The sequence below is a fragment of the Aedes aegypti genome, chromosome 2 (assembly GCF_002204515.2).
Source record: "Aedes aegypti strain LVP_AGWG chromosome 2, AaegL5.0 Primary Assembly, whole genome shotgun sequence".
NCBI classification, from domain to species: Eukaryota; Metazoa; Arthropoda; class Insecta; order Diptera; family Culicidae; genus Aedes; species Aedes aegypti.
This window is the reverse complement of record NC_035108.1, coordinates 150,335,001-150,360,743: the sequence shown is the minus strand read 5'-3', so window position 1 is coordinate 150,360,743 and position 25,743 is coordinate 150,335,001. Positions and strand designations below refer to the sequence as shown.

The 25,743-nt window shown below is 41.2% G+C and overlaps 1 protein-coding gene across 4 annotated transcripts in view; it reads right to left on the bottom strand.

Annotated features, from left to right (window-relative positions):
- Positions 1–25,743, bottom strand: part of LOC5569019 (band 7 protein AAEL010189) — a 427,266-nt gene that overhangs the window by 152,496 nt on the left and 249,027 nt on the right. For 2 of the 4 annotated variants that reach the window (XM_021842721.1, XM_021842722.1), the window contains exon 1: positions 6,306–7,296. The exons of the other annotated variants lie outside the window; for them this stretch is intronic. In XM_021842721.1, coding sequence (XP_021698413.1) covers positions 6,306–6,336 — 31 coding nt within the window. In that variant the 5' untranslated portion in view covers positions 6,337–7,296. Of the gene's footprint in view, positions 1–6,305; positions 7,297–25,743 lie in introns of those variants that run through there. 4 annotated transcript variants of the gene reach the window in all.

Genomic DNA, 25,743 nt, shown 5'->3' with positions numbered 1-25,743 from the left:
ACTCATCTTAGAGCACAAAAATTAAATCATTCTGTATGCTTCCTTCGCGATATCAAGCCTTCGAAGCCTTAACTTTTAAATTGTGGGTGAAGATTTTGATTCAGCAACGTGAATAATTTTAAATGAATAGAAATGTGTGGCACTTACGCTTCTTTACATTTGCCTCCGGGCACTTTGATTCGAACTCCGGACAGCTCATGAAAAGTACAAATAGGAAAGTCAAATCAGTGCGCATCGTACCTTCGTGCTGTGCGTACACGAATTCTCTCTGCTCTTGGAAGTTTTCTTAAAAACTACCTAAAGCAATAAATCAGTACTTTTCAGTGCTACATAACCAGTACTTTTCAGTGCTAAAATTAAAAACGGTACTTTTCAGTGCTACTAAAACAGTACTTTTCAGTACTACTTTTTCTACTATTGATCCCTTTACGATCCTTGTTTGGACCCGTGCCTTCGATTTTTCGTTGGACCCGTTGGCGAAAGCTAGCGGTGGTAATCCTTCTTGGACACCGTCTTGGGAAAAAACCTTTCGAAGGTCACGTCTTCTTTCGTTTATTAACTTAACATGGTATCAACAACAAACGAAAGGAAGGGTGAATCTCTGAATTCACTACTTCCTTCCAAAAAAGTGGATTTTAAAACTGTCACTACACGTGGCAAGAATGGAAGAAAGGACGCTTCCCCGGAATGCGAACATTCTTCCAAGGGTGAAATGAATAATTGTATCGAAATGAGCAATCAGTTCGATGCTCTAGACAAATTTTCCGAACACCAAATCGAAGCAGCCTCTAGCCCAGGCTCTTTGATTCAAGTGAGGAAGCAAAGAGTGCCGCCTATCGTGGTCAGTTGTTCCGAATTTGCGGGATTTAGGCAGGAGATCTTGAACTCCATTAGGGGAATCAAGGTTTCCTTCCAAATCGCAAAGAAAGGAGACTGTCGCGTTTTGCCGGAAACTCTTAAAGATCGTGAACTTCTTCTCAGATATCTTGAAGAGAAGAAGCACAAATTTTTTACTTATGACGACAAAACTGAACGTTTGTTCAAAGTTGTCTTGAAAGGTCTCTCAAGTGACTATAAGTCACCTGAAGAGATCAAAAATGGAATAAATGATTTATTTGGATTTTCCCCAGTCCAAGTAATCATTATGAAAAAGAGAACCCAATCTGGCATTGTTCGGAAAGGACTTTCTCAAGAATATTATTTAGTTCACTTTAACAAAAAAGAACTATATAATATTAAAGCTTTAGAAAAAGCAAAACTTTTGTTTGATGTCCGTGTGACATGGGAACCTTTCCAGAAACCTGGAGGAAATTACCAGAACCCCACTCAGTGCCGTCGGTGCCAAAAGTGGGGTCATGGTACAAAAAATTGTCGCATGGATGCTACATGCATGATTTGCGGAGGTTCTTCTCACGCCAAAGACGTCTGTCCAGTGAAGGAAGATACCACCAAATTCATATGTTGTAATTGCGGGGCCAACCATAAGTCCATTTTTTGGAATTGTCCTTCACGCAAAAAGGTCATTGAGGCTCGTGCCAGGCAGATGAAAGATAATATCCGTTACGATAACGGTCGTTTCCGGAATTTGCCTGGTAGAGTATCGAACAATGCTCATTTTTCAGTTAACGATCGCTTGATCATGAATCATACCCATCAGGAAAATCATAATCATGCTCATTCACAAACTAATTTTAATCCGTCGGGTAGCCGTTCGAATCTTTTAATTTCGAATGTATCTACCCACGGTAAATCCTTTGCCGATATCGTAGCAGGAAATTTGAACTCCGCCCCTGTTCGATCCATGGGTACTCATTCTACTTGTTTCAAATCAAATGGAAAAAACCCTACCGCCACAGGTAATTCCGCTGCTTCGTCTACCGGAAATTCCAATGGGAAATCACATGACATGTCTGCCTCTGATTTTAATTTTCTAACTGAACAATTGAATCTAATGATTGATGCAATGTTCAAAGCCACCACTATGACTGAAGCAGTCCAAGTAGGTGTAAAATTTACAAATCAAATTGTTATTGGATTACGTTTTTCTAATGGATCCAAATAATAATTTAAATATTTTAAATTGGAATGCTCGTTCTCTGAATGGTAAAGAGGACGAGCTGTTTAATTTTCTTACGGTTAATAACGTGCATATAGCAGTTATAACCGAAACTTATTTAAAACCTGGATCTAAACTCAAAAGAGATCCTAACTTTTTTGTTTATCGTAATGATCGACTTGATGGGGCATGTGGGGGAGTTGCAATCATCATTCATAGGCGTATAAAACATCAACTGTTTTCATCATTTGAAACTAAAGTTTTTGAAACTTTAGGTGTTTCTGTTGAAACACAGTTTGGTAAATATACTTTCATAGCTGCCTATTTGCCTTTTCAATGCTCTGGGCAGCAAGTTAATTTGCTCCAAACTGACTTGCGTAAATTGACTCGCAATAAGTCAAAATTTTTTGTCATTGGTGACTTTAATGCCAAACATCGGTCATGGAATAATTCTCAAAGTAATTCCAACGGCAGAATTTTATTTGATGAGTGCTCTTCAGGATATTTCTCAATTCAATACCCTGATAGCCCTACATGTTTTTCCTCTTCTAGAAATCCATCTACGATTGACTTGGTCTTAACCGACTCTAGTCATCTTTGTAGCCAATTAGCTACTCATGCTGATTTTGATTCTGATCATGTCCCTGTTACATTTCAAATATCCCAAGAAGCGATTCTAAATCCTATCAGCTCCACTTTCAATTATTTTCGAGCCGACTGGAATATATATAAAACGTATGTTGACTCAAATCTTGATGTTAACATTTCTTTAGAAACTAAACTTGATATTGACAATGCTCTTGAAACTTTAACAAATTCCATTGTTGAAGCCCGGAGCATTGCAATTCCAAAATGTGAAGTAAAATTTGAATCCGTGATTATAGACGATGATCTTAAACTCTTGATCCGTCTTAAAAACGTGAGGAGAAGGCAATTTCAACGTACTCGCGATCCTGCTATGAAAATTATATGGCAGGATTTGCAGAAAGAAATCAAAAAGCGTTTTGCTCAATTAAGAAACAAAAATTTTGAAAATAAAATTTCTCAATTGGACCCTGGCTCTAAGCCCTTTTGGAAATTATCTAAAATCTTGAAAAACCCTCAGAAGCCAATACCGGCATTGAAAGAGGAAAACAAATTATTACTAACTAATTGCGAAAAAGCTCAAAAACTTGCTATGCAGTTTGAAAGTGCGCACAATTTTAATTTAGGACTTACTAGTCCAATTGAAAATGAAGTTACTCAGGAGTTCGAAAATATTTTCAATCAAGATAACGTTTTCGAAAATGCCTGGGAGACTGATTTGGAAGAAGTGAGAACTATCATTAAAAAAATCAAAAATATGAAAGCTCCTGGCGATGATGGAATTTTCTACATCCTCATCAAGAAACTTCCAGAAAGTAGCTTATCATTTCTAGTTGATATATTTAACAAATGTTTTCAATTAGCATATTTTCCTGACAAATGGAAAAATGCTAAGGTTGTTCCAATTTTAAAACCAGACAAAAATCCTGCAGAAGCTTCTAGCTATCGTCCAATCAGTTTGCTTTCCTCCATCAGTAAACTTTTTGAAAAGGTTATTTTGAACAGAATGATGGCCCACATCAACGAAAATTCAATTTTTGCCAATGAACAGTTCGGATTCCGCCATGGACATTCGACCACTCATCAACTTTTACGTGTAACAAATTTGATCCTTTCCAACAAATCTGAAGGCTATTCTACTGGTCTTGCTCTTCTAGACATAGAAAAAGCATTCGACAGTGTTTGGCATGAAGGTTTGATCGTAAAATTAAAAAACTTTAATTTTCCAACATACATTGTTAGAATAATTCAAAGTTATCTGTCAAATCGTACACTTCAGGTTAATTATCAGAACTCCAGATCTGAAAGACTTCCTGTAAGAGCTGGTGTTCCTCAAGGCAGCATTTTGGGACCAATATTATACAATATTTTCACATCTGATTTACCTGAGCTACCTCAGGGATGTCAAAAATCTTTGTTTGCGGATGACACAGGCCTCTCCGCCAAAGGTCGAAGCCTGCGTGTCATCTGTAGTCGATTGCAAAAAAGTTTGGATATTTTTTCTTCATACTTGCAAAAATGGAAGATTTCTCCTAATGCTTCCAAAACTCAACTAATAATATTCCCACATAAACCAAAAGCTCTTTATTTGAAACCTTCAAGTAGACATGTTGTCACGATGAGAGGGGTTCCAATAAATTGGTCAGATGAAGTTAAGTATCTAGGGCTCATGCTTGATAAGAATTTAACTTTCAAAAATCATATTGAGGGCATTCAAGCCAAATGTAATAAATATGTAAAATGTCTCTATCCCCTTATTAATAGAAAATCAAAACTTTGTCTTAAGAACAAGCTTTTGATATTCAAACAAATTTTCAGGCCAGCCATGTTGTATGCTGTACCAATATGGACTAGCTGTTGTAATACCAGGAAGAAAGCTCTGCAGAGAATTCAAAATAAAATTTTGAAAATGATTCTGGGGCTTCCTCCCTGGTATAGTACCAATGAGTTACATAGAATATCCAATGTTGAAACATTGGAACAAATTTCAAATACAATCATTAATAATTTCAGGCAAAAATCGTTGCAATCTTCTATTGCCACGATTAATGAGTTATATGTTTAGGTTAAGTTAGGTTAAGTATATTTAAAGCGTTTTTTTTTCTCTTATAAGCAGGTGAAATCAACTCACCTGTAAAAAATCTGAACTGCTACGGCAAATGAAATGTTATATGTTGTTAACAAAATGTTAATAAAATCTTAAATTTGTTTTACCAAATAAGGATGATAGTGTTGTCTTATAACACAGAACACCTAGATATAAGAAATGAATGTAATGTTTGGAATGATACTAATAAAGAAATTTAAAAAAAAAAAAAAAAAAAAATAAAAAAAAAAGGAAAGTCAAATCATCAATTGAAATTGTCATTTCACTAAAGAGACGTCTGAAACATTTTATGTGAAATCTTTCCCACAAAAAGTAGTGCCCGGAATTTTAAGCTGTCCGTGATATTAATCAGAACGGTACCTTCCAAAGGAAATAAATGGATAAATTTATGTGAAATTTTCGAAAAAAATACACGTCTTCTCGGTGAGAATCGAACTCACGACTCCCTGTTCACTAGAATACGCTTTCACTTGAATTCGATTTTAGCTCAATAATCACGTGGTCCTCTTTCGTAAAGCGCACCTCTTTCGGAAGAATTCGATGCCCTTCCAAACACAACGCTTTCTATTGTATATGAAATGCCTAGCCCGGCAGCGTATTATTTATTGGGTATTGAAACTTGACAACAAAGTTCTAGACGAGATTTGTATATGTGTATAGATTTTTTATTTTCTAAGATAATTGTAAGTAAGTGGTAATCCAGCTTTTCAGCAAAAATAAAGTTTCTCTAGCGCTGAGGCGATTGTTTTGATTTGGAAAAGAGTTATTAAAATGTTATTTCTAAGTTCACCTGCAACGAAAATTGCTCAATGGTTGTTGTTTGACTTTGATAATTTGGTTTTATCCTTAAGCTAGTTTTTCAATCAAGTGTTTAAATCATGTTCCAATTGTGTTCTGCATGTATCATTTTAAGTGATACTATACAAAACAATCGGAACAACAAAAAAACCGATTGTTAACTCTTCAATAAATATTAACGAGGTTGTAGCTTACACAACTATTTTCATTTCTATTTTAGTTTCAGGTGTTACTTGTGGGGAGGGGGTTCTCAAATATACCATGTGGTTAATTAACGACCCCTTTTCTACCTAGTGATAAGTCTGTGTCTTGACAAGTGAATGTTTCAAATGGTACTTATATTCAAATACGGAGTTTCGTTAGTATGATCCCAGAAATTCACACTGTTGTGACGATAGCTGTTATGACCGGGCTATTTGATTGGGTGTGAGTATATGTAGGGGGTGAAACTCAAATTAAGGATCCCCTCGGGGGATCAATCGGGCAGTATCAACAGAACATAAAAACTACCGAGACAGACAAAGAGAGAGAGAGTGAAACGTAAACAAACGGGGTCAGACTGGGCTTTTCAGGTTCTTTGATTACTGACAACCTCTAGGTTGCAGTAGTAATGGTGGAGGTGTTTAATTAAATTTTTCATAGTGCACTTGTTTTCACCAATCATTCGTTGAAGCGTTAACAACGGAAAGTTTCACACAGCTCAGGATCATATTGTACGGGGGAGGGGGGTCATTGGAAAGGGTAAATGATGGCTCTTACCTTCAACCATGACCGCACTATCCTCTGGCATACTACCGTTCTCCAGTCTGGTAGAACGGCCCGCTTCGTGCTGGTTGGCCGTAGTTATTATCCTTTGTGCCTCCCGTCAATGTCTCGATGTTTCGTTTTATAGAAGATTCGTTGAAACCACTTTACTTGGAGTTGAGTAACCCGAGTCCGATTGCGTTCGGTTCCGGGTAACGATTTATCCGAATCAATATTCTATAAACATAGCCCCATTATCATCAAGGAGCACACTACTGAATGGTTAGGCACACGCGTTATAGACAACAGACGGTGTTTCATCTGCTGGACAGCTATAAATTCAAGACACGATTGCTGGAGGCGATTGCGATATCTACTGACGAGAGTATCGATCACATTGACTATATGAGAATTTTACCCATTTTGATTCCTAGTGCTGATGATTTATGTTCCACAATATAATAACAGCTTGAAACCACTTTAATCCTAAAGTCACTCGCGACAGACTGATTGCTGCAACATCACAAAGAAACAATTGAAGAAACGAAATGGTGTCTTTCACATTTCCACCCACATAATAAAAGAAGGCTCACTGCCTTACATTAAAATAAATTGACTTCATACGCAAATCATTCGTTGCTATCAGCATTTAGAGCTATTCCTGAATATAGGTGACTGTTCAGTCAACCGAAGAGAAAAATACACTCATCCTCTTGACTTGTCGAAGTAATCTCCACACTAATCCCAAAATAGGGTCATCTACCACAGAACTGAACCGAGATCTAACTAAGCCTTCCCCCTTGCGAAAATCACCATCCTTTTTTTCTCACAGGCTGCGACTCAAATTTTCAATACACAATCCATTCTCTTCCTTCCTGCATGCAGCTATCAACACAAAGCAACGAAAAAAAATCGCGAAGTCCCGTCCGTTATCCTGAATCGAGTCCAAAACACACAAACACGAGAGGACCAGCTGGCTCCAGTTTCGAATGTAAACTAAACGCACCACCAAGGGCTGCCCGAGCTTTTCCAACATTTCACGGGATCTGGGGATTCCTGCATTCGGTGATAGCATTACTGGTTTTTCCACTTTTTCTCTATCTCTCAATTATCCTTGGCCACCAGACAGAACACAAAGAAAGAGAAGCTTGTTGAAGAGAACAGAATCAAACCAGAAAGCTTTCTCTCATGCTCGCTGAAGAAACGAAAAGCTTCGGAAAAGCTCCCCTCGCAAGAGCGACCCCAACGCAACTAGGACACTGCGAAAGAACGCAACGCATGGTGCTCCGTTGGCTGTTATAATCAAGATTAAATAGTCATAATCAAGATTAAATAGTCATCGAAGCTTTCAACGCTAGTTTGTTTGCACTCGCACCAGAAAATTAAAAAAAAAATCGTTCGACGAAAATTACGCCCTTTTGAAGGCGTAATCGTCAAGATCGTAGATTTTTACAATATTAATGTTAAATTTTAGCACAGAAAATTGTCTTTTGATATATTCAACTACTTAAAACAATTATATTTCGTAACAACAATAGGTTTATTTGCAGGCTCAAACGCTTTGAGGCACTATGGAGCCGATTAAAAATTTCAATATTTTTTGTTATTTTTGGAAATTTAATTGGACGTGAATTAAATACTACAAAAACAGTACTTTTCGGTACTACTTTGATCCCTTTTCGACCCTTGTTTGGACTCTTTCCTTTTCGTTGCACCCGGTAGCAAAAGCTAGCAGTGGTAATCCCTCTTGGACACCATTTTGGGAAAAAAAACTCTTAAAAGGTCACTTCTTCTTTGGTTTATTCACTGAACATGGTTTCAACCACGAAAAAAGAGAAGAGTAAATCTCTGAATTCATAAATTCCTTCCAAAAAAGTTGGTTTAAAACTGTCACTGAACGTGACAAGAATGGAAGAAAGGACGTTTCTCCGGAATGCACGCTTTCTTCCAAGGGTGAAATGGATAATGTTGATAATTATCATCGAAATAAGCTATCAGTTCGATACTCTAGACAAATTTTCCGAACACCAAATCCAAGCAGTCTCTAACACAGGCTCTTTGATTCAAGTGAGGAAGCAAAGAGTGCCGTTGTCAGTTGTCCGATTTTGAGGGTTTGAGGCAAGAGATCTTGAACTCCTTTAGGAGAATCAAGGTTTCCTTCCAAATCGCAAAGAAAGGAGACTGTCGCGTTTTGCCGGAAACTCTTAAAGATCGCAAACTTCTTTTCAAACACCTTGAATGAAAGAAGCACATTTTTTTTAACTTATAACGATAAAACTGAACGTTTGACTATAAGTGACCTGAAGATATCAAAATGGAATAAATGATTTACTTGGATTTTCCCCAGTCCAAGTAATCATTATGAAAAAAAAAACCCGATCTAGCATTCTTCGGAAAGGGCTTTCTCAAGAATATTATTTAGTTCACTTTAACAAAAAAGAACTAAATAATATTAAAGCTTTAGAAAACGCTAGACTTATGTTCGATGTCCGTGTAACATGGTAAAATTTCCAGGAACCTGGAGGAAATTACCAGAACCCCTCTCAGTGCCGTCGGTGCCAAAAATGGGGTCATGGAACAAAACATTGCCGCATGGATGCTAAATGCTTGATTTGCTAAGGTTCTTCTCACGCTAAGAACGTCTGTCTTGTGAAGGATGGTATCACAAAGTTTGTATGTGCAGATTGCGGGGGCCATCATAAGTCAAACTTTTGGGATTGCCCTTCGCGTAGGCGAGTCGTCAAGGCTCGTGTCAGGCAGATGAACGGTCATGTTTTTCGTTTCCGAAATTTCCCTGATAGAGTCTCGAACAATGCTCATTTTTCAGTTAACGATCGCTTTATTAAGAACCATATCCATCAGGAAGAATATAATCATGCTCATTCACAAACTAAAAAAAAATTGTCATTGGTGACTTTAATGTCATACATCGGTCATGGAATAATTCTAAAAGTAATTCCAACGGCAGAATTTTATTTGATGAGTGCTCTTCAGTATATTCCTCAATTCAATACCCTGATAGCCCTACATATTTTTGATCTTCTAGAAATCCATCTACGATTGACTCGGTCTTAATCGACTCAAATCATCTTTGTAGTCAATGAGTTACTCTCGCTGATTTTGATTCTGATCATGTCCCGGCTACGTTTCAAATATCCCATGAAGCTATTCTCAATCCTATCAGCTCCACTTTCAATTATTTTCGAGCCGACTGGAATATATATGAAACATATATTGACTCTTATCTTGATGTTAACATTTCGTTACAAACTAAACTTGATATTGACAATACTCTTGAAACTTTAACAAGTTCCATTGTTGAAGCCAGGACCTTTGCAATTCCAAAATGTGAAGTAAAATTTGAATCCGTGATTATAGACGATGATCTTAAACTCTTGACCCGCCTTAAAAACGTGAGGAGAAGGCAATTTCAACGCACTCGCGATCCTGCTATGAACATTATATGGCAGGATTTGTAGAAAGAAATCAAGAAACGTTTTGCACAATTAAGAAACAAAAATTTTGAAAATAAGATTTCTCAATTGGGCCCTGGGTCTAAGCCCTTTTGGAAATTATCTAAAATTTTGAAAAAACCCTTAGAAGCCAAAACCGCATTGAAAGAGGAAAACAAATTATTACTAACTAATTGCGAAAAAGCTCAAAAACTTGCTATGCAGTTTGAAAGCGCACACAATTTTAATTTAGGACTTACTAGGCCAATAGATAATCAAGATACTCAGAACTTCGAAAATATTCTCAATCAAAGAAACGATTTCGAAAATTCCTGGAAGACTGATTTGGAAGAAGTTAGAACTATTCTTTAAAAATTCAAAAATATTAAGGCTCTTGGCGATGATGGAATTTTCTACATCCTCAGCAAGAAATTTTCCAGAAAGTTTATTATCATTCTTAGTTGGTAAAGCACATAACTATATTTTCAGTTCGCATATTTTCCTGACAAATGGAAATGCTAAGGTTGTACCATTTTTAAGACCAGACAAAAATCCTACAGAAGCTCCTAGCTATCGTCCAATCAGTTTGCTTTCCTCCATCAGTAAACTTTTTGAAAAGTTCATTTTGTACAGAATAATGGTCCACATCAACGAAAATTAAATTGTTGCCAATGAACAGTTCGGATTCCGCCATGGACATTCGACCACTCATCAACTTTTACGTGTAACAAATTTGATCCGTTCCAACAAATCTGAAGGCTATTCTATTGGTCTTGCTCTTCTAGACATAGAAAAAGCATTCGACAGTGTTTGGCATGAAGGTTTGATTGTAAAATTAAAAAACTTTAATTTTCCAACAAACATTGTTAGAATAATCCAAAGCTATCGGTCAAATCGTACACTTCAGGTTGATTATCAGAACTCCAGGTCTGAAAGACTTCCTGTAAGAGCTGGTGTTCCTCAAGGCAGCATTTTGGGACCAATATTTTACAATGTTTTCACGTTTGACTTTCCTGAGTTATCTCAGGGATGTCAAAAATCTTTGTTTGCGGTTGACACAGGCCTCTCCGCCAATGGACAAAGCCTGTGTGTCATCTGTAGTAGATTGCAAAAAGGTTTGGATATTTTTTCTTCGTGCTTGCAAAAATGGAAGAATTCTCATTTTACTTCAATTCTCAACTAATAATATTCCCACATAAACCAAAAGTTCTTTATTTGAAACCTTCAAGTTGACATGTTGTCACGTTGAGAAGGGTTCCAATAAATTGGTCAGATGAAGTTAAGTATGTAGGGCTCATGCTAGATAAAAATTTAACTTTCAGCAATTACATTGAGAGCATTCAAGCTTAATGTAAGATAAATGTGAAATGTCTTTATCCCCTTATTAATAGGAAATCAAAACTTTGTCTTAAGAACAAGCTTTTGATCTTCGAACGTATTTTCAGGCCAGCCATGTTGTATGCTGTTGCAATATGGACTAGCTGTTGTAATACCAGGAAGAGAGTTCGGCAGAGGATTCAAAATAAAATTTTCTATTCTATAATGATTCTGAGGCTTCCTCACTGCTACAGTACATATTAGTTACATAGAATATCCAATGTTGAAATCGCTCCAGAGCAGCAGAACAATTTTATGAACAAATTGGTGCTAAAAGTTTTGCTGTTTGTTATTTTACTATTTTTGCTTAAGAATAACGGTAAATGAAGCACCGTGAAAGACCTGTGGGAAAAAGCCCCACATCTGAGAACGACCCGGAAAACTAAGAGCGAAAGCACAACCCTAACAAAAGCTTTTCTCCTCTCCGTCAGACTGTTGATAGCAAAGCTCACCATTGTTGCATCCCCTACCGACGCGAGAGGAGAAGTGTGCTTTTTCCATCTGCTTCCACCGTTTGCCGGGAAACTTTTGTCGTCGCTGCCGCTGCTGCCGCCGGTTCGTTATCTGTGAGCACGGGGAAAACAAATCAGCATTGACGTGCTTTTTTGTACCTTGTTGCTCGGCTATTGGGGGGAGAGGGAGCTTGGAGGAGTATTTTTCCATACCACACTCATCATTTGCTCCGACTGCTGGCTGGTTGGGAAATGCTTATTGCTTTGGGCTTACGCTTTCTCGTGTGCCTGGGCTGAACGAGAAATGGTTCGTGAAATTGAAAAAAAAAACTTATGTTCATTTCTTTTGAATTTTTTTTTTTTTAATTATTGACGAACTAGTTTATTATACTACAATTTTACTCCAATGTCAAACTAATTCCTCTAAGATCATCAAAAACATTCCATAATTTGAGCTTTGAAATATGCTTTTTGAAATTTCTAATCGTAATAGGCTGTTATTCATCATGCCCATCTGTCATGAGACGGCCTTCTTTCCTACGCTAAGTTATACAGTGCGGCAATAGTCATTACGCAACTCATTTTAGTTTAGATATTTCGTGACGCTTTTTCATTACGCGACGGTTGCGTAATGAATCGTTACATAATAATTTTCAGAAATAGCTAAATAGTGGTGAATGTATCCCAATATAATTGTTGATACCCTTAAATGATCTTTAAAAAAATTGCAAAAAACGTTGTACGAAACTCGTTGCAGAACTCAATTTTTACAGAACTTGTCTTAATTATCAAACTCGGCAAGTCTCGTTGGATAAATTTACGACTCGTGCAGTAAAATCATCATTCTGCAACTTGTTCTGTAAACTACTATTAAAGTATTATTCCTATCATTTATTCATAGAGTTTACATTGAAATGAGTTTTAAATTCACTTCATTAACGTTTTGCCTCGAAATCCAGACACCTAAGTAGCAGTGAAGCTCCAAACGTTTATTATTAAATTACATACCCGAGTAGATTCCGTAATCATAATATTATCAAAATGATTTATAATAATGCTATCCAAAAGATGTTAATATTTGTATTTCTAGTTGATAATAACTTTATATAATAATTTGAAGTTGCAATCGCTAGCATTCGATTGCAACTTCGAATTATTATATAAAGTTAATATGCCAGTTGCCAGTTTGTATTTATATGATATAAGAAACAAACAAACTAATCACATATTCAGCTTCAGCGACAAATAACATAACTAATTATGATTTGATATCAATCATATCAAATTATTCTAAAATCATGATAATTCTTATATAAAATATTGATCTCAATTCCTGATGTGATTGTTTCAAAGTCGATCAACATATCATCAATTATTTCTGTCTACATATCCAGGTAGGTTTAATCGTAATACTGTGAAATTAAACTTCACGTATTGGTAAGGTATTGAAAACTATCAAAATTATCAAACATATCAAGACCTCTAGGTTAGATGAATTGAGACATTCGTTTGAACTGAAAATTTGATCGATTGGTCAACACTATCGGGTGACCAATCACTCAAGTTTTCAGCTTGAACAAATGTCTAATTCTCTAGATTTGTGTTCTTGAAAATTCGAGTTGTGGCTACGGATTAATACACAGGGTCAAAATAGTTTCTTTAGTATCTGTGGATGATTTATGAAATTAAAATTGCAAATTGAATCATATTCAACCACGAATATGCTTTAAAAGTTTCGTGAAGTATACAGAATGTCCAAACACTTGTATTTCAGGTCTCTTTCAGATCTTTAGAATTATTAGTGGTCAGTAGGGGAACCTAGGCGAACCTGTTCCAATCTGGATTAATAACAATTTCTCAACGGATAAGGCCTCGAATTTCCAAATTCTCGGTCAAATATTTTCCTTGCTGAACGTAAGGTGAGTGCCCTGAGTGCCCGATCAGAAAAGCATAACTTAATCAAAACACAATTATATCAACTGTTGCCCCAATTCATCAACTGATCAAGTAACTTAACCCTTAAAAGCCCGAGACGAACCTTGAATTTTTAAGAAGAAGATGAATCGAAGCCAAACTTCAAATTTTCAAGAGCACGGATCTGGAGAACCGAACATCCATTTGAGCTGAAAACTTAATCGATCGGTCACCACCAGCTAGTGATCAATCGATTAAATTTTCAGCCATAACGGATGTTCGGTTCTCCAGATTCGTGCTCTCAAAAATTTGAGGTTTGGCTTCGATTCATCTTCACCTTAAATGACCACAATTCGGAGACTAGTAGATCAATTAATCTATATAAATAAAAATGGAATGGTGTTTGTATGTCACGAAATGGCTTACGAACGGGTCAACGGATTCGGATGATTTCTTCTCCGTTTTGTTCGTCAAGGGTTCCGTCGTGTTTGTGTGTATGAAAATCCTAAGATATTCACCGGGAGGGTCGATAAAACGAGAGTGAACAGAACTGTCATTTTGTATAGGTTCCAAAACATTTTTTCAACAGCCTACTTGATGGCAAGATGAAGTTTGCCGGGACCACTAGTTTGAAATAAATTTTGAAGTTAATGCGGTAAGTTAGTCTCACAATCCTTGGGTGAGACATTCCCTCTTACCCCTCCCCCTTCTCTTGATAATGGCAAAAGCGTGGACAGGAAGGGTGAAAAATTGGATATCTCAACATCCAAATGAACTAAAAGATTGGTATCTTCAACAAAGCTGTTCAGCAGATCAAGGGCTATCTGGCGGAGAGGAGTCTGATTGAGGATTTTTCCGCTAGGTGGTGTGTACACATTTTCTTCAATTGTTTGTATCTCAAGAGCCTTATAAGCTAGAAGGTTGATGTCTTCGGCAAAATTATTCATCAGATTGAAGGCTATCTGGTGGTAGAGAGTCTGAATGAGCATTTATCCACTAGGTGGCGTTAGTAACAAATTGTTTGTATCCTAACATGCTTATCAGCTAGAAGGTTGGTGTCTTCGGCAGAGCTGTTCGGCATATGTTTTTCATCAGCATACACAAAAATCCCTTCTTTCAAACCCTTTTACCTAGGTCCAACACAGCTATGAATTGTATAATTTATAATACTGAATTATCGGAAATTTATGCATAAAAACAGGAAAACTGCAAAAAAAAGTAACAAAATAACATACTCCGTATTTCGAGGAAAAAATTCCGGATAATCGAGTCGGCGGATAACCAAGTCTCTGGATAGTCGAGTTCGAACTGTATATAGCAAAAAAAAAAATGGCAATATACTAGTGATCTTAACCACAAATTTTCATAAATTTTACCAGTAATTTTACCATTTGAACAAAATCGAAAACTTTCCTAGAATTATTAACCCCGTAGCTGCTTTCAAAACTATCTGTAACATTCGCATTTTCAAGAAATTATTGACATTCGACCAGAAAACTTACTACTGATGCATAAAATCCTCCAACAGCCTTAACACTCAATTCAAAAATAATTTGTAATCAAATAGTAATTTATATCGTTAAAGCGTGCTGGACTCAAACCTTTGTAGTCTACATACAATAAGGAATAACTTATAACAACGTCTTCAGTATCGTGTACTAGTCGAGTCTACGCGTATCTGTCAAAGGATACAAACTCTAATGGAATAAAATGGTACAGTACTAAATTTTGTTTTCATTTATTTATAGACATTTCAATCAGCTCTAAGACTCATTATCAAGCCAAGATATATTTAATCTCGTGCACGCGATCAATTGTTTCCTTATCAATTTGTATTGAGACGTCTACAATGGTTCGATTCCACGAAATCAATATAAATATAGTTTTACTTATATTCAAATTGAACTGTTTGTACTTTAACCATTTACTCATAATGAAGCTAGTAACACATTTTCTTCAATCTCTGAAACTTTGAAGCGCCGCCAGATAGCCCTTCATATGCTGTACAGCCTTGCACCAACCTTTTAGATTATAAGAATGTAAAGATACAGACCATTAAAAAAAATGTGTTACTAGTGCAACCCAGATAGCCCAAAATCTGCTGAGTATCTTTACCGAAGACGCCAACCTTCTAGCTTTCAAGGTTCTTAAGATACAAACAATTGAAGAAAATTTGAGTGAATAAATTCTCATTCAGGCTCTTTACCACCAGATACCCTTCAATCTTGGTGAATAACTTGCCGAAAACACCAACCTTCTAGCTGATAAGGCTTTTTAGCTAGAGAAGATTGAAGATGTGTTTCTACTAGCGCCACCAAGCGGATGAATTTCCAATCAGACTCTTCACTGCCAAATAGCCCTTGAGCTGCTTAATAGCTTTGCCGAAGACACCAACCTTCTAGCTTTTAAGGATCTTGAGATACAGACAATTGAAGAAAATGTGTCACTAGCGCCACCTAGCGGAAAAATTCTCAATCAGACTCTTTACCGCCAGATAGCCCTTGATCTGCTGAACAGCTTTGCCGAAGACACCAACCTTCCAACTAATAAGGATCTTGAGATACAGGTGATTGAATAAAATTTGCCACTAGTGCCATCTAGCGGATGAATTCTCAATCTGATTTTTCTTCGCCAGATGGTCCTTGATCTACTGAATAACTTTGCCGAAGACACGCTCCTTTTAGCTCATTTGGATGCTGAGATATCCGTTTGAAACCAACTTTTCACCCCTCCTGTCCACGTTTTTTTCCGTTACCAAGAGAAGGGGGAAGGGTCAGAGGGTATGTTTCACCCAAGGATTGTAAGACCAACTAACCGCATTTACTTCAAAATTTATTTCAAACTAATTGATCGACTACACAAGTAACCACTAGCCCGCTAATTCGCCTTTTTGACCTTAAAGGGCTATTATACGGCTAATATAGAGCATGTCAGCTGTATTATAGCACTTTATTGGCACGCAAGGCGAATTAAAGTGCTATTTGGTTACTTGGGTAGTCTTGTGGTCATTAAAAAATTCAAGGTTCGTCTCGGGCTTTTAAGGGTTAATAGTACTTTTTGAGAAGTAATCTGCTTATGCCAAAACATGCCCTTCAATCTGAAGTTCTGGTTGCTTGGGGATATATTTGTATCAAGCTTGGTTTTAGGCGAATTTCATGTCAAATCGATCAATCACAGAGCTCGACCATTTTCGATTTACTGTAAATGTTGCACAGGTTTTAAGTATGGTAAAATTAGTGTTTTTTCATAGATAATTGGAGTATTTTGATTCAAGAACAACTTCTGAAAATGGTTTTTGAGATTTGGCATACAATTTATTCGAAAAATAATAGCTACCAAACTTTTGGTTTTACAGAAAAACGTTGTATGAAGAAGTTTTAGTGAACCGTTTGGGCTACAAGAAATAAACATACTCTGAAAAATATTTTGGTGTTATCATGAAAAATCAAAAACTACAACTAAATTTTTGAATTGCACAAAAAATACTTTGAAATATTTAAATTTTTACCATAGAATCTTGATACAAAATAGATTTTAGGAATATGGTTTCATGATGGAGTAATATTTAATAAAAAAGTTTTTTTTAAACGACGTTTAGTAAATTTTCAAATTGTTTTTTTGTGAACATATAATCGAAAGATGATACATCAAGAACCTTGAAATCATTCTGAATCATAATGATTTTCATGATCACCTCTCTAAAAGTAGCCATTCTAGAGTTATTTCAAGGTCGTTGAAAATAAATTATATAATAAAATAAGCAATTTTTATTGGTGGTTCGCGAATCCCTATCAAAAAATATTCAGAGTAGTGTTTGATCCTTCGACCTTGACGCTCGCTGCTGCGTGGGCGGGCGATGAAGGCAGGATCAAACATGTCCCGCGTCGTTCGCGTAGTGTTCAATTTATTGATCGCGTCGCTTAATATTGCGTGGACGAGCGATGAACACTTGTTCGGCGTACAATTCCTTTATCGAATTATTTCACAAATCGGGTAAGTCGTGATTATATCATGGATCGCTTCACCAAACATTGGTGATTCCCAGATCTATTCCTTATCCCACTAACTCAATATCTTTTCCATGACAACAGTGGAGATGCAGAGGTATCTTGGTATCTAGTAACAACGGTTGTCTAACTAACATTCCTTCCCTTCACCGATGACCGTAAGGACGTGGCCGGCGCCGTTATTGACTTTTAAAAATTGAGCTCTCGATTTGTGCACATTGGAGAATGGTAAGCTAATCCCAAGCCCCATTCATTAAATCTCCGGGCAGCTTCGATTGTTCTAGTCAATCACGGAGTAGCAACTACGAATTGTACGGTCATCTATGCTCATGCTCATCACACACTAAACATTGGAAGTTTATTAAAATGCATGTTTTATCTTGCAAGCAGGTGAGATTCAAAGCTTGTGAATTCTGAATATCTGCGGCGACATCATAATTGAACTTTATCAAATCAGTACTGTTGCACAGAAAATCTAAATATTATGATCTTTTGTAATATGAGAATAGATACCAATAAAGAGATTTGAGATAGAAAAAGAGTTTATTTTTTCAAAACCATATTGTTCACAATTTAATGATCTGTGTTTATATGATAAAGGAAAACTTACAGCCAATTTCACGCTCGATTCTGAATTGTATAAATACCCCAATCAAAGTTTGATACGCTCCACATATTGCCATTCTTAAAAACCATCAAGCGAACGTAAAATCGTCGTTGAATGAAGACCCAGAAGAATGGAAATATATTCATCGCCAATGTGCAATTTTGCTTTATGCTTGTGGAATGCATTTCCTCCCTCGTTCAATGTTTCCTTTTTCCTTGAAAAAGAAGTCCACCGCGTTCGCTGTGCCCTGTTCTGTATCCAACCCTTCCCAATGAGCGACGACTGTAGGCGACCAGGGCACGAAAACATTCCATTCAGAAGCACACGAGCGTGAAAGTCGTTCCCAGTGCCATAGTCTGAGAAGACGAGACCGAAAAGCATAAAATGAAAAACTTATCTCCTGAACAACCAAGAAATCAAATCCAAAAAGAACCGAAAGTTGACGTCTGACAAAGTGAGACAGAATGCTTCAGCATCACATCGCTAGGTTTATATGCAACGTGAAAAACAAAAAAAAAAGCTGCTCACAACTCGTCATTGGAGTTTTTACTACATGGCGACCCTTATCTTCACACAATGCTTTCTCACATACGGTGAAATAATGAAATCCTCGCCCCAACGGAGAAAGACCGCGTTTGGCTCAGCATGTGCATCCTAGAGCGGAACACCCAGAACATATTTCATTGTATTTATCATCCTGGATCTTGCCGGCGAAACCATGAGATGGCTTCCAGCAGGGTTTCCTCCGTTCCAACAGCCCGAAAAACTCTTGCGCCATTATTATCTGAGCTTTTCTCATCCCACGTGTGCCCCCTTCCCTCTCCGCCACACACGATGGCTTGCAATACATACATAATATAGAAGTGAGCACAAAAAGTTAACTTACGATGAGACGGAATGCAACTTGGATTCGCGTCTGTATGATGTGTGTTTTATGATCATGTTATAAAGCGCACTTCCGTGTGTTTTCTCATAAAATAGCGCAAGCGGAAAAGCCATCTTCTGTGACTGTGACATTCTGTGTGATCACAACACAGCGTGGCTGAACAGGTGGGAGCTGACTGGTTTCCTGATACCTCAAGGAGCTTTTGCCTAGAATGTAGCGGGGGTTCAACAGAGGGCTCCGATGAATGACTTCTAAACAAGTAGCTGTACAAGTGACCTGGTACCGCTTTAAATGTGTCTTTGTCCAAAAACTGGTGTTCTAACCATTATCACCAGCATTAGGATAAATGCCAGTCAGAACTTGACTATGGATGGGATAGGTGAACTAATTGCTGCCACTTCTGCTCCATATAAATAAAGTAATGGATTCGATCTCAGGCCCACCCCTTTCCTCGTACTTTTTGGTTTTATTTATTATTTGCTTCTATCTTCCACTCTGAATCTATTGTACTTCAATTATTCTTTCATAGCAATCGCTAGAACCAGAGACGAACAAGAAACCGAATCCTTACACTTCCATTCTTTCAACATTATACCACGCATTTCCTTACGCCTAATACATAGGCAGTCTGTCTGCTCACCAAGAGCAAGCCTCTCTGCCATTAACCCAACCCCTATATCTCCCCGCATTTTTTTTTTTACAAAGAGTAAATCTGCAAACAGATCCCTTGAGAAGGTAACTCAGGGAATGCGGGGATGACGCACCAACGACGACCCGCTAAAACCAGCCTATGCACTGTACTTTAGCAATTCTTTTAGAATTGCACAAGGGGTGTACAGTGCATCGAAATTACCCTTGGACTCAGACCCTTATCTCCCTGGAACCACCTTGCGGTATTTCTTCGAGGAGGGGCCTGTGCATATAGCATAACACGTGTAGCAGAAGTAGCCTAGGCAAACTGCTTCTCCTAGCCGACTTAAACAATGTTACAAGGAACCAGCCTCGGCAGGACTAATCCTCTGCAGCCAACTCTTGGTCGGCGCGCCATCTAACACAATGTGAGTGATAGCCGTAGTTACTACATTCCAGTACTCGACATCCGCACACATTCTCTCTATTATATTGTCGGGGAACGTGTCCCCTCCGCATGTAGTGAGCGTGCGACCTCTCACAACAATGAAACGGGGGCAATCGAACACGACATGCTCCGCTGTTTCCTCCACACCAGCACAATTGGGGCACGCAGGAGATTCTGAGTGCCCGAACCTATGCAGGTACTGTCTATAGCAACCATGTCCTGACAGAAACTGCGTCAGGTGGAAGTTTACTTCCCCATGGTTTCTCCCATACCAATCTGACACATTTGGTATTAGCCGATGGGTCCATCTCCCCTTAGTAGAGTTATCCCATTCCTGCTACCAGCTTCTGAGCGTTTTCTCTTTACACGTGTCGTGGACTCCTCTGGTACCCCTTTGGTTGAAGCATTGAACATCTTCCATGATGATGAGCCCGATGGGCGTCAACCCGGCTATGATGCACACGGCCTCTTTAGATACCGTCCGGTATGCACTTGCTACTCTTATGCACATTATCCTGTAGTGCTTTCCAACCGCTTTAGGGTTTAGCCGTGTAGTTCCGGCGTATAGAATAGAACTACGGACGACCTGTTCCGGTGGTAAGAGTCCACCAAACGGGGTAACCCCAATTCAAGGTGTGATGCGAAAAACCGTGCTGAGGAATGAATGGTCGAAGGGGTGAAAAAGATGTTCGGCCGTTAACGGAGCCTGTGGGGCACCTGGGCACCCCCCACAGTATTTTGTCCCTTACCGCGTTAATGCAGGGCCCTGGCGTGGTGGACCTCTTTTCCCGTGCTACTCGTGGGATCCAATCATGAATACAAACTTAAACCAAAATCAAAATAATAGTAGTAGTGCAGGTAGTAGCAGTAGTAGGGAAGCGAACCCCTTCGCAAGAAGTGGGTTAGCTAGGTCTCCGTTGAGGAGAGCGGAAGCAGGAGGAGGCAGCAGTGCACGTAGTGCCAGTGCTGGAAACCATATTTCATCCCCGGCTAACGCATCGGGTGAGGTTATGGATGGAGCGTGGTTGATGAGGGCCATCAATAAAAGTAGAGATGGGCTCTCTGCGATGGAAGTGGCTGCACAGCAGCTCGACTCCATAATTGACTTTGCGTCCTCGAAGTCCAACATCAGCAAGGACCTCAAGCAGGCCCTGTTCAGACTTCGTAAGTCGATGTTCGCGGCCAAGCAGAACCATGCTGAACCCATGGCGACTGTGGCTGCGGCAGAACCCGTGGAATTGAAGGTGCCGAAGTCTACCCAGACGGAGCCCTTCGTCTTCGAGGGTAGCCCCAAAAGTGCGGAAGCGAATGCTTACAACAAGCAATCGCAGAAGCGCGCGAGGCAGCCGTCAGGGGAGGAGCTACCCGGCGGCGCTCGCAAGGCCAGGCGGATATTAACCCCGAAAACCGGCAGAAGTGCCGGAAAATCGGACCCCAGCCAGGCGTCCCGGAAAGCCGAGAAGGGTGGGTCCGAAAAGGCTGGCCCCTCACGGAGTGATGGGAACAGGGGGTTGCGACCTTTGAGATGTCCTCAATCACCACAGGTTAGGGCGGATCAGGGGGGGGACGCCCCCTGGACAACCGTAGTGAGAAAGAAGAAGAAGGAGAAGCAGGAAGTTCAGGAGCGCAGGGATACCAGGCCTAAGAAAAGTAGGAGGGTAGGTGCCAAGCGCGAAAAGGGTGATGCGATCATCATCAAGACGGAAGAGTCCAAGTACTCGGAAGTCCTGAAGGCGATGCGCAGTGACGCGAAGCTCGCAGATCTTGGAGCCGACGTACGCAGTGTCAGACGCACTCGTACAGGTGAAATGATTCTCGAGCTTAAGCGGGACAATGAGCGCAAGGGCGCCGCCTACAAAAGTTTGGCGGAAGAGGTCCTTGGCGAGGGTGTCGAAGTGAGGGCTCTGACGCAGTCAGTGACTCTGAAGATGATGAACCTTGACGAGATCACCAACGCAGAAGAGCTCGTCACAGCACTGCGGCAACAGTGCGAGATTCAGGTGACCACCGCTGCCGTTCAGCTACGGAAAGGTCCGGCAGGTACTCAGGTGGCCTTAGTACACCTACCTGTAGCGGACGCAAATAAGTCCGCTAAGGTAGGCAAGATCAAGGTTGGTTGGTCAGTATGCTCACTGAACATACATGAGCAACCGGTGATCTGCTTTAGGTGTAGGGAACCAGGACACAAGTCCTGGGGCTGTAAAGGCCCTGATAGGACCAAGTTGTGTAGGCGTTGTGGTGAGGAAGGTCATAAGGCACTAGGCTGCAAGAACCCTCCCAAGTGCTTGATTTGTTCCGGCAAGTCCGTGAACAACAATCATCCAACGGGAGGCTCAAGGTGCCCGACCTTCAAACGAGCCATTAACGAAAAGTCACAGTGCAGGTAACGCAGCTGAACCTGAACCACTGTGACGCAGCTCAGCAACTGCTGTACCAGGCAGTTGCTGAGTGGGGGACGGACATCGCCATCATATCGGACCCATACCGAGTACCCGCCGGCAACGGCAACTGGGTCGTGGATGGATCCGGAAAAATGGCGGCGATATGGACGACGGGTAAATACCCCGTCCAGGAGTTGGTGTCTACTACCTACGAGGGCTTCGTGATCGCCAAGGTGAACGGGGTCCTCTTTTGTAGCTGCTATGCGCCTCCGAGTTGGTCGACCGAGCGGTTCACGCAGATGCTGGACTGCATGACGACCGTGTTGGCAGGACGAAGGCCAGTAGTAATAGCGGGTGACTTCAATGCCTGGGCCGTGGAATGGGGAAGCCGTATCACGAACCAGCGAGGTCAAATCCTGCTAGAGGCACTGGCCGTGCTAGATGTCGATCTGGCTAATGTTGGTACCAAAAGTACCTTCAGCCGAAACGGAGCGGAGTCGATTATCGACGTTACTTTTTGTAGTCCTGGCCTAACGAGTAGTTCGAACTGGAGGGTAGACAATGCCTACACTCACAGCGACCACCTGGCGGTTCGCTACAGTATCGACTACAACAACAGCAGGCAGCGCGTAGAGGAAGCGGCTAGGTCACGGCCAAGCCCTCGTAGGTGGAAGACATCGTACTTCAATGACGAAGTCCTTAGGGAGGCGCTCCGTCGTGAGCGTAACCTACTCGGCCTAAGCGGGGACGAACTGGTAGCGGTGCTTTCGCGTGCGTGCAATGCGACCATGCCTAGGAAAGTCCACCCTAGAAATGGGAGACCACCGACGTACTGGTGGACTCAAGCAATTGCGAATCTGCGCCGTGCCTGCCTACGGGCCAGGAGGCGGATGCAGCGAGCACGTACCGAGCAGGAGCGTGAAGAACGACGGGCGGTGTTCACCGCTGCCAGAGTCGCGCTGAAGTCCGAGATAAGGGCAAGCAAAAAGGCCTGCTTTGAGAGACTCTGTCAGAGTGCCAACGCGAACCCGTGGGGTGATGCCTACAAGATCGTTATGGCGAAGACAAGAGGTGCAATTGCTCCTACGGAGCAATCTCCACAGCCCTACCCTAGCCCATGACCTCCTTTTGTAGGACAGCCGGGGATTGGGGCTGGCGATGAGGATAGAGTAACCGATGAGGAACTTGTAGGGATTACAAAATCCCTAAGCATGGGGAAGGCACCAGGTCCGGACGGAGTTCCAAACCTGGCCCTCAAAGTCGCAATCTTGGAGGCTCCCGGTATGTTCAGATCTGCTATGCAGATATGACTGGACGAGGGAGTATTTCCAGATGCGTGGAAGAGGCAGAGCCTGGTACTATTGCCAAAGGCGGGGAAACCACCTGGTGACCCGTCGGCGTATAGACCAATATGCTTGATTGACACGGCGGGGAAGGTGCTCGAGAAGATCATCCTCAACAGACTGTTGAGGTACACTGAGTGTGTAAATGGTCTCTCAAGCAACCAGTTCGGCTTCCGGAAAGGGAAGTCCACCGTAGACGCTATTCTGACGGTTAAGAAAACCGCTGAGATAGCACTCCAGCGTAAGAGGAGGGGTATTCGCTACTGCGCAGTAGTGACTCTGGATGTAAGGAACGCATTTAATAGTGCCAGTTGGGCGGCTATTGCCGATGCGCTCCTGCGTCTGGGGATATCCGAGTACCTGTACAAGATTCTCGGAAGTTACTTCCAGAATCGGGTATTAGTCTATGACACAGAGGTGGGTCGGAAGTGCTTTCACATAACCTCAGGAGTCCCGCAAGGTTCCATCCTGGGCCCGGTGTTATGGAATGTCATGTACGACGAGGTGTTGAGATTAAAATTCCCGGCGGGTGTGGTCATCGTTGGCTTTGCCGACGATATTACGCTGGAGGTCTACGGTGAATCGATCGAAGAAGTAGAATTGACTGCAGCCCACTCGATCGCAATTGTGGAGGAGTGGATGAGCTCCAGGAAACTGGAATTGGCTCACCACAAAACTGAGGCGGTTGTTGTCAACAACCGAAAGTCGGTGCAGCAAGCGGTGATCAGTGTAGGCGACTGCACGATCACTTCGAAGCGCTCCGTCAAACACTTGGGGGTGATGATCGACGATAAGCTTACCTTCGGTAGCCACGTCGATTATGCCTGCAAGAGAGCCTCCACAACTATTGTGGCACTGTCCCGGATGATGTCCAATAGCTCTGCGGTGTACGCCAGCAAGCGAAAGCTTCTGGCCAGTGTCGCTTCGTCCATACTGAGGTATGGTGGCCCGGCTTGGGGCACGGCCTTAAGTACCAAGAGCTACCGTAGCAAGCTAGAGAGTACTTATAGGCTAATGTGCCTGAGGGTTGCGAGCGCGTACCGTACCGTGTCACACGATGCACTCTGCGTCATCACCGGTATGGTGCCTATTGGTATCCTTATTATGGAAGACATAGAGTGCTTCGAAATGCGCGGCACAAGAGGCATACGCAGGACTGCCAGACTGGCCTCCATGGTCAAATGGCAGTGTGCGTGGGACAGTTCCACCAAGGGAGTGTGGACTCACAGGTTGATTCCGAGGTTAGATATCTGGGTCAATAGGCGCCATGGGGAACTAACATTCCACCTGACACAGGTCCTTTCGGGCCATGGTTGCTTTAGACAGTATCTACACCGTTTCGGTCATGCGGGTTCTCCCGAATGTCCAGTTTGTGCAGGTTTAGAGGAAACGGCGGAACACGTTTTGTTCGTGTGCCCGCGTTTCCGCACAATGCGTGACCGCATGTTAGCCACATGCGGTCGGGACACGACTCCGGACAATTTGGTCCAGAGGATGTGTGAAGACGAGTTTGGCTGGAATGCCGTTTCATCGGCTATCACCCACATCGTCTCGGAACTGCAAAGGAGGTGGCGAGTGGACTCGAGGAGTGGCTAGTGCAGACGCTAAACAACAGGTGGTCCAAGGGTTCGCAGTCGGCTACGTAGGTCATACCAGTGCCCTACGGTCGAAATCGACCCTTACAGCGATTAAGTGGCCGCGGGGAGAACATCCTGGTAGCGCTGCTGTCGTAGCGCCGGCCTACTGGGTTAGTACGAGCCTCTGGTTGTTCGGGGCAGGTGGAGGCCCCTTCGTCAGCAATCCCAGCTGGTGCTAGCTGATAGGGCCTGAGCCTTCAGTAGGTCAAATTGCGAAGCCCGCAGTATCAGTTCTTGATACCTGCGGTGCAGCTGGGCGCGGGCGTAGTGGTCGACCCTGCCCGCTTTCAGCGGACAACGGGATGTGAGGACCACCTGG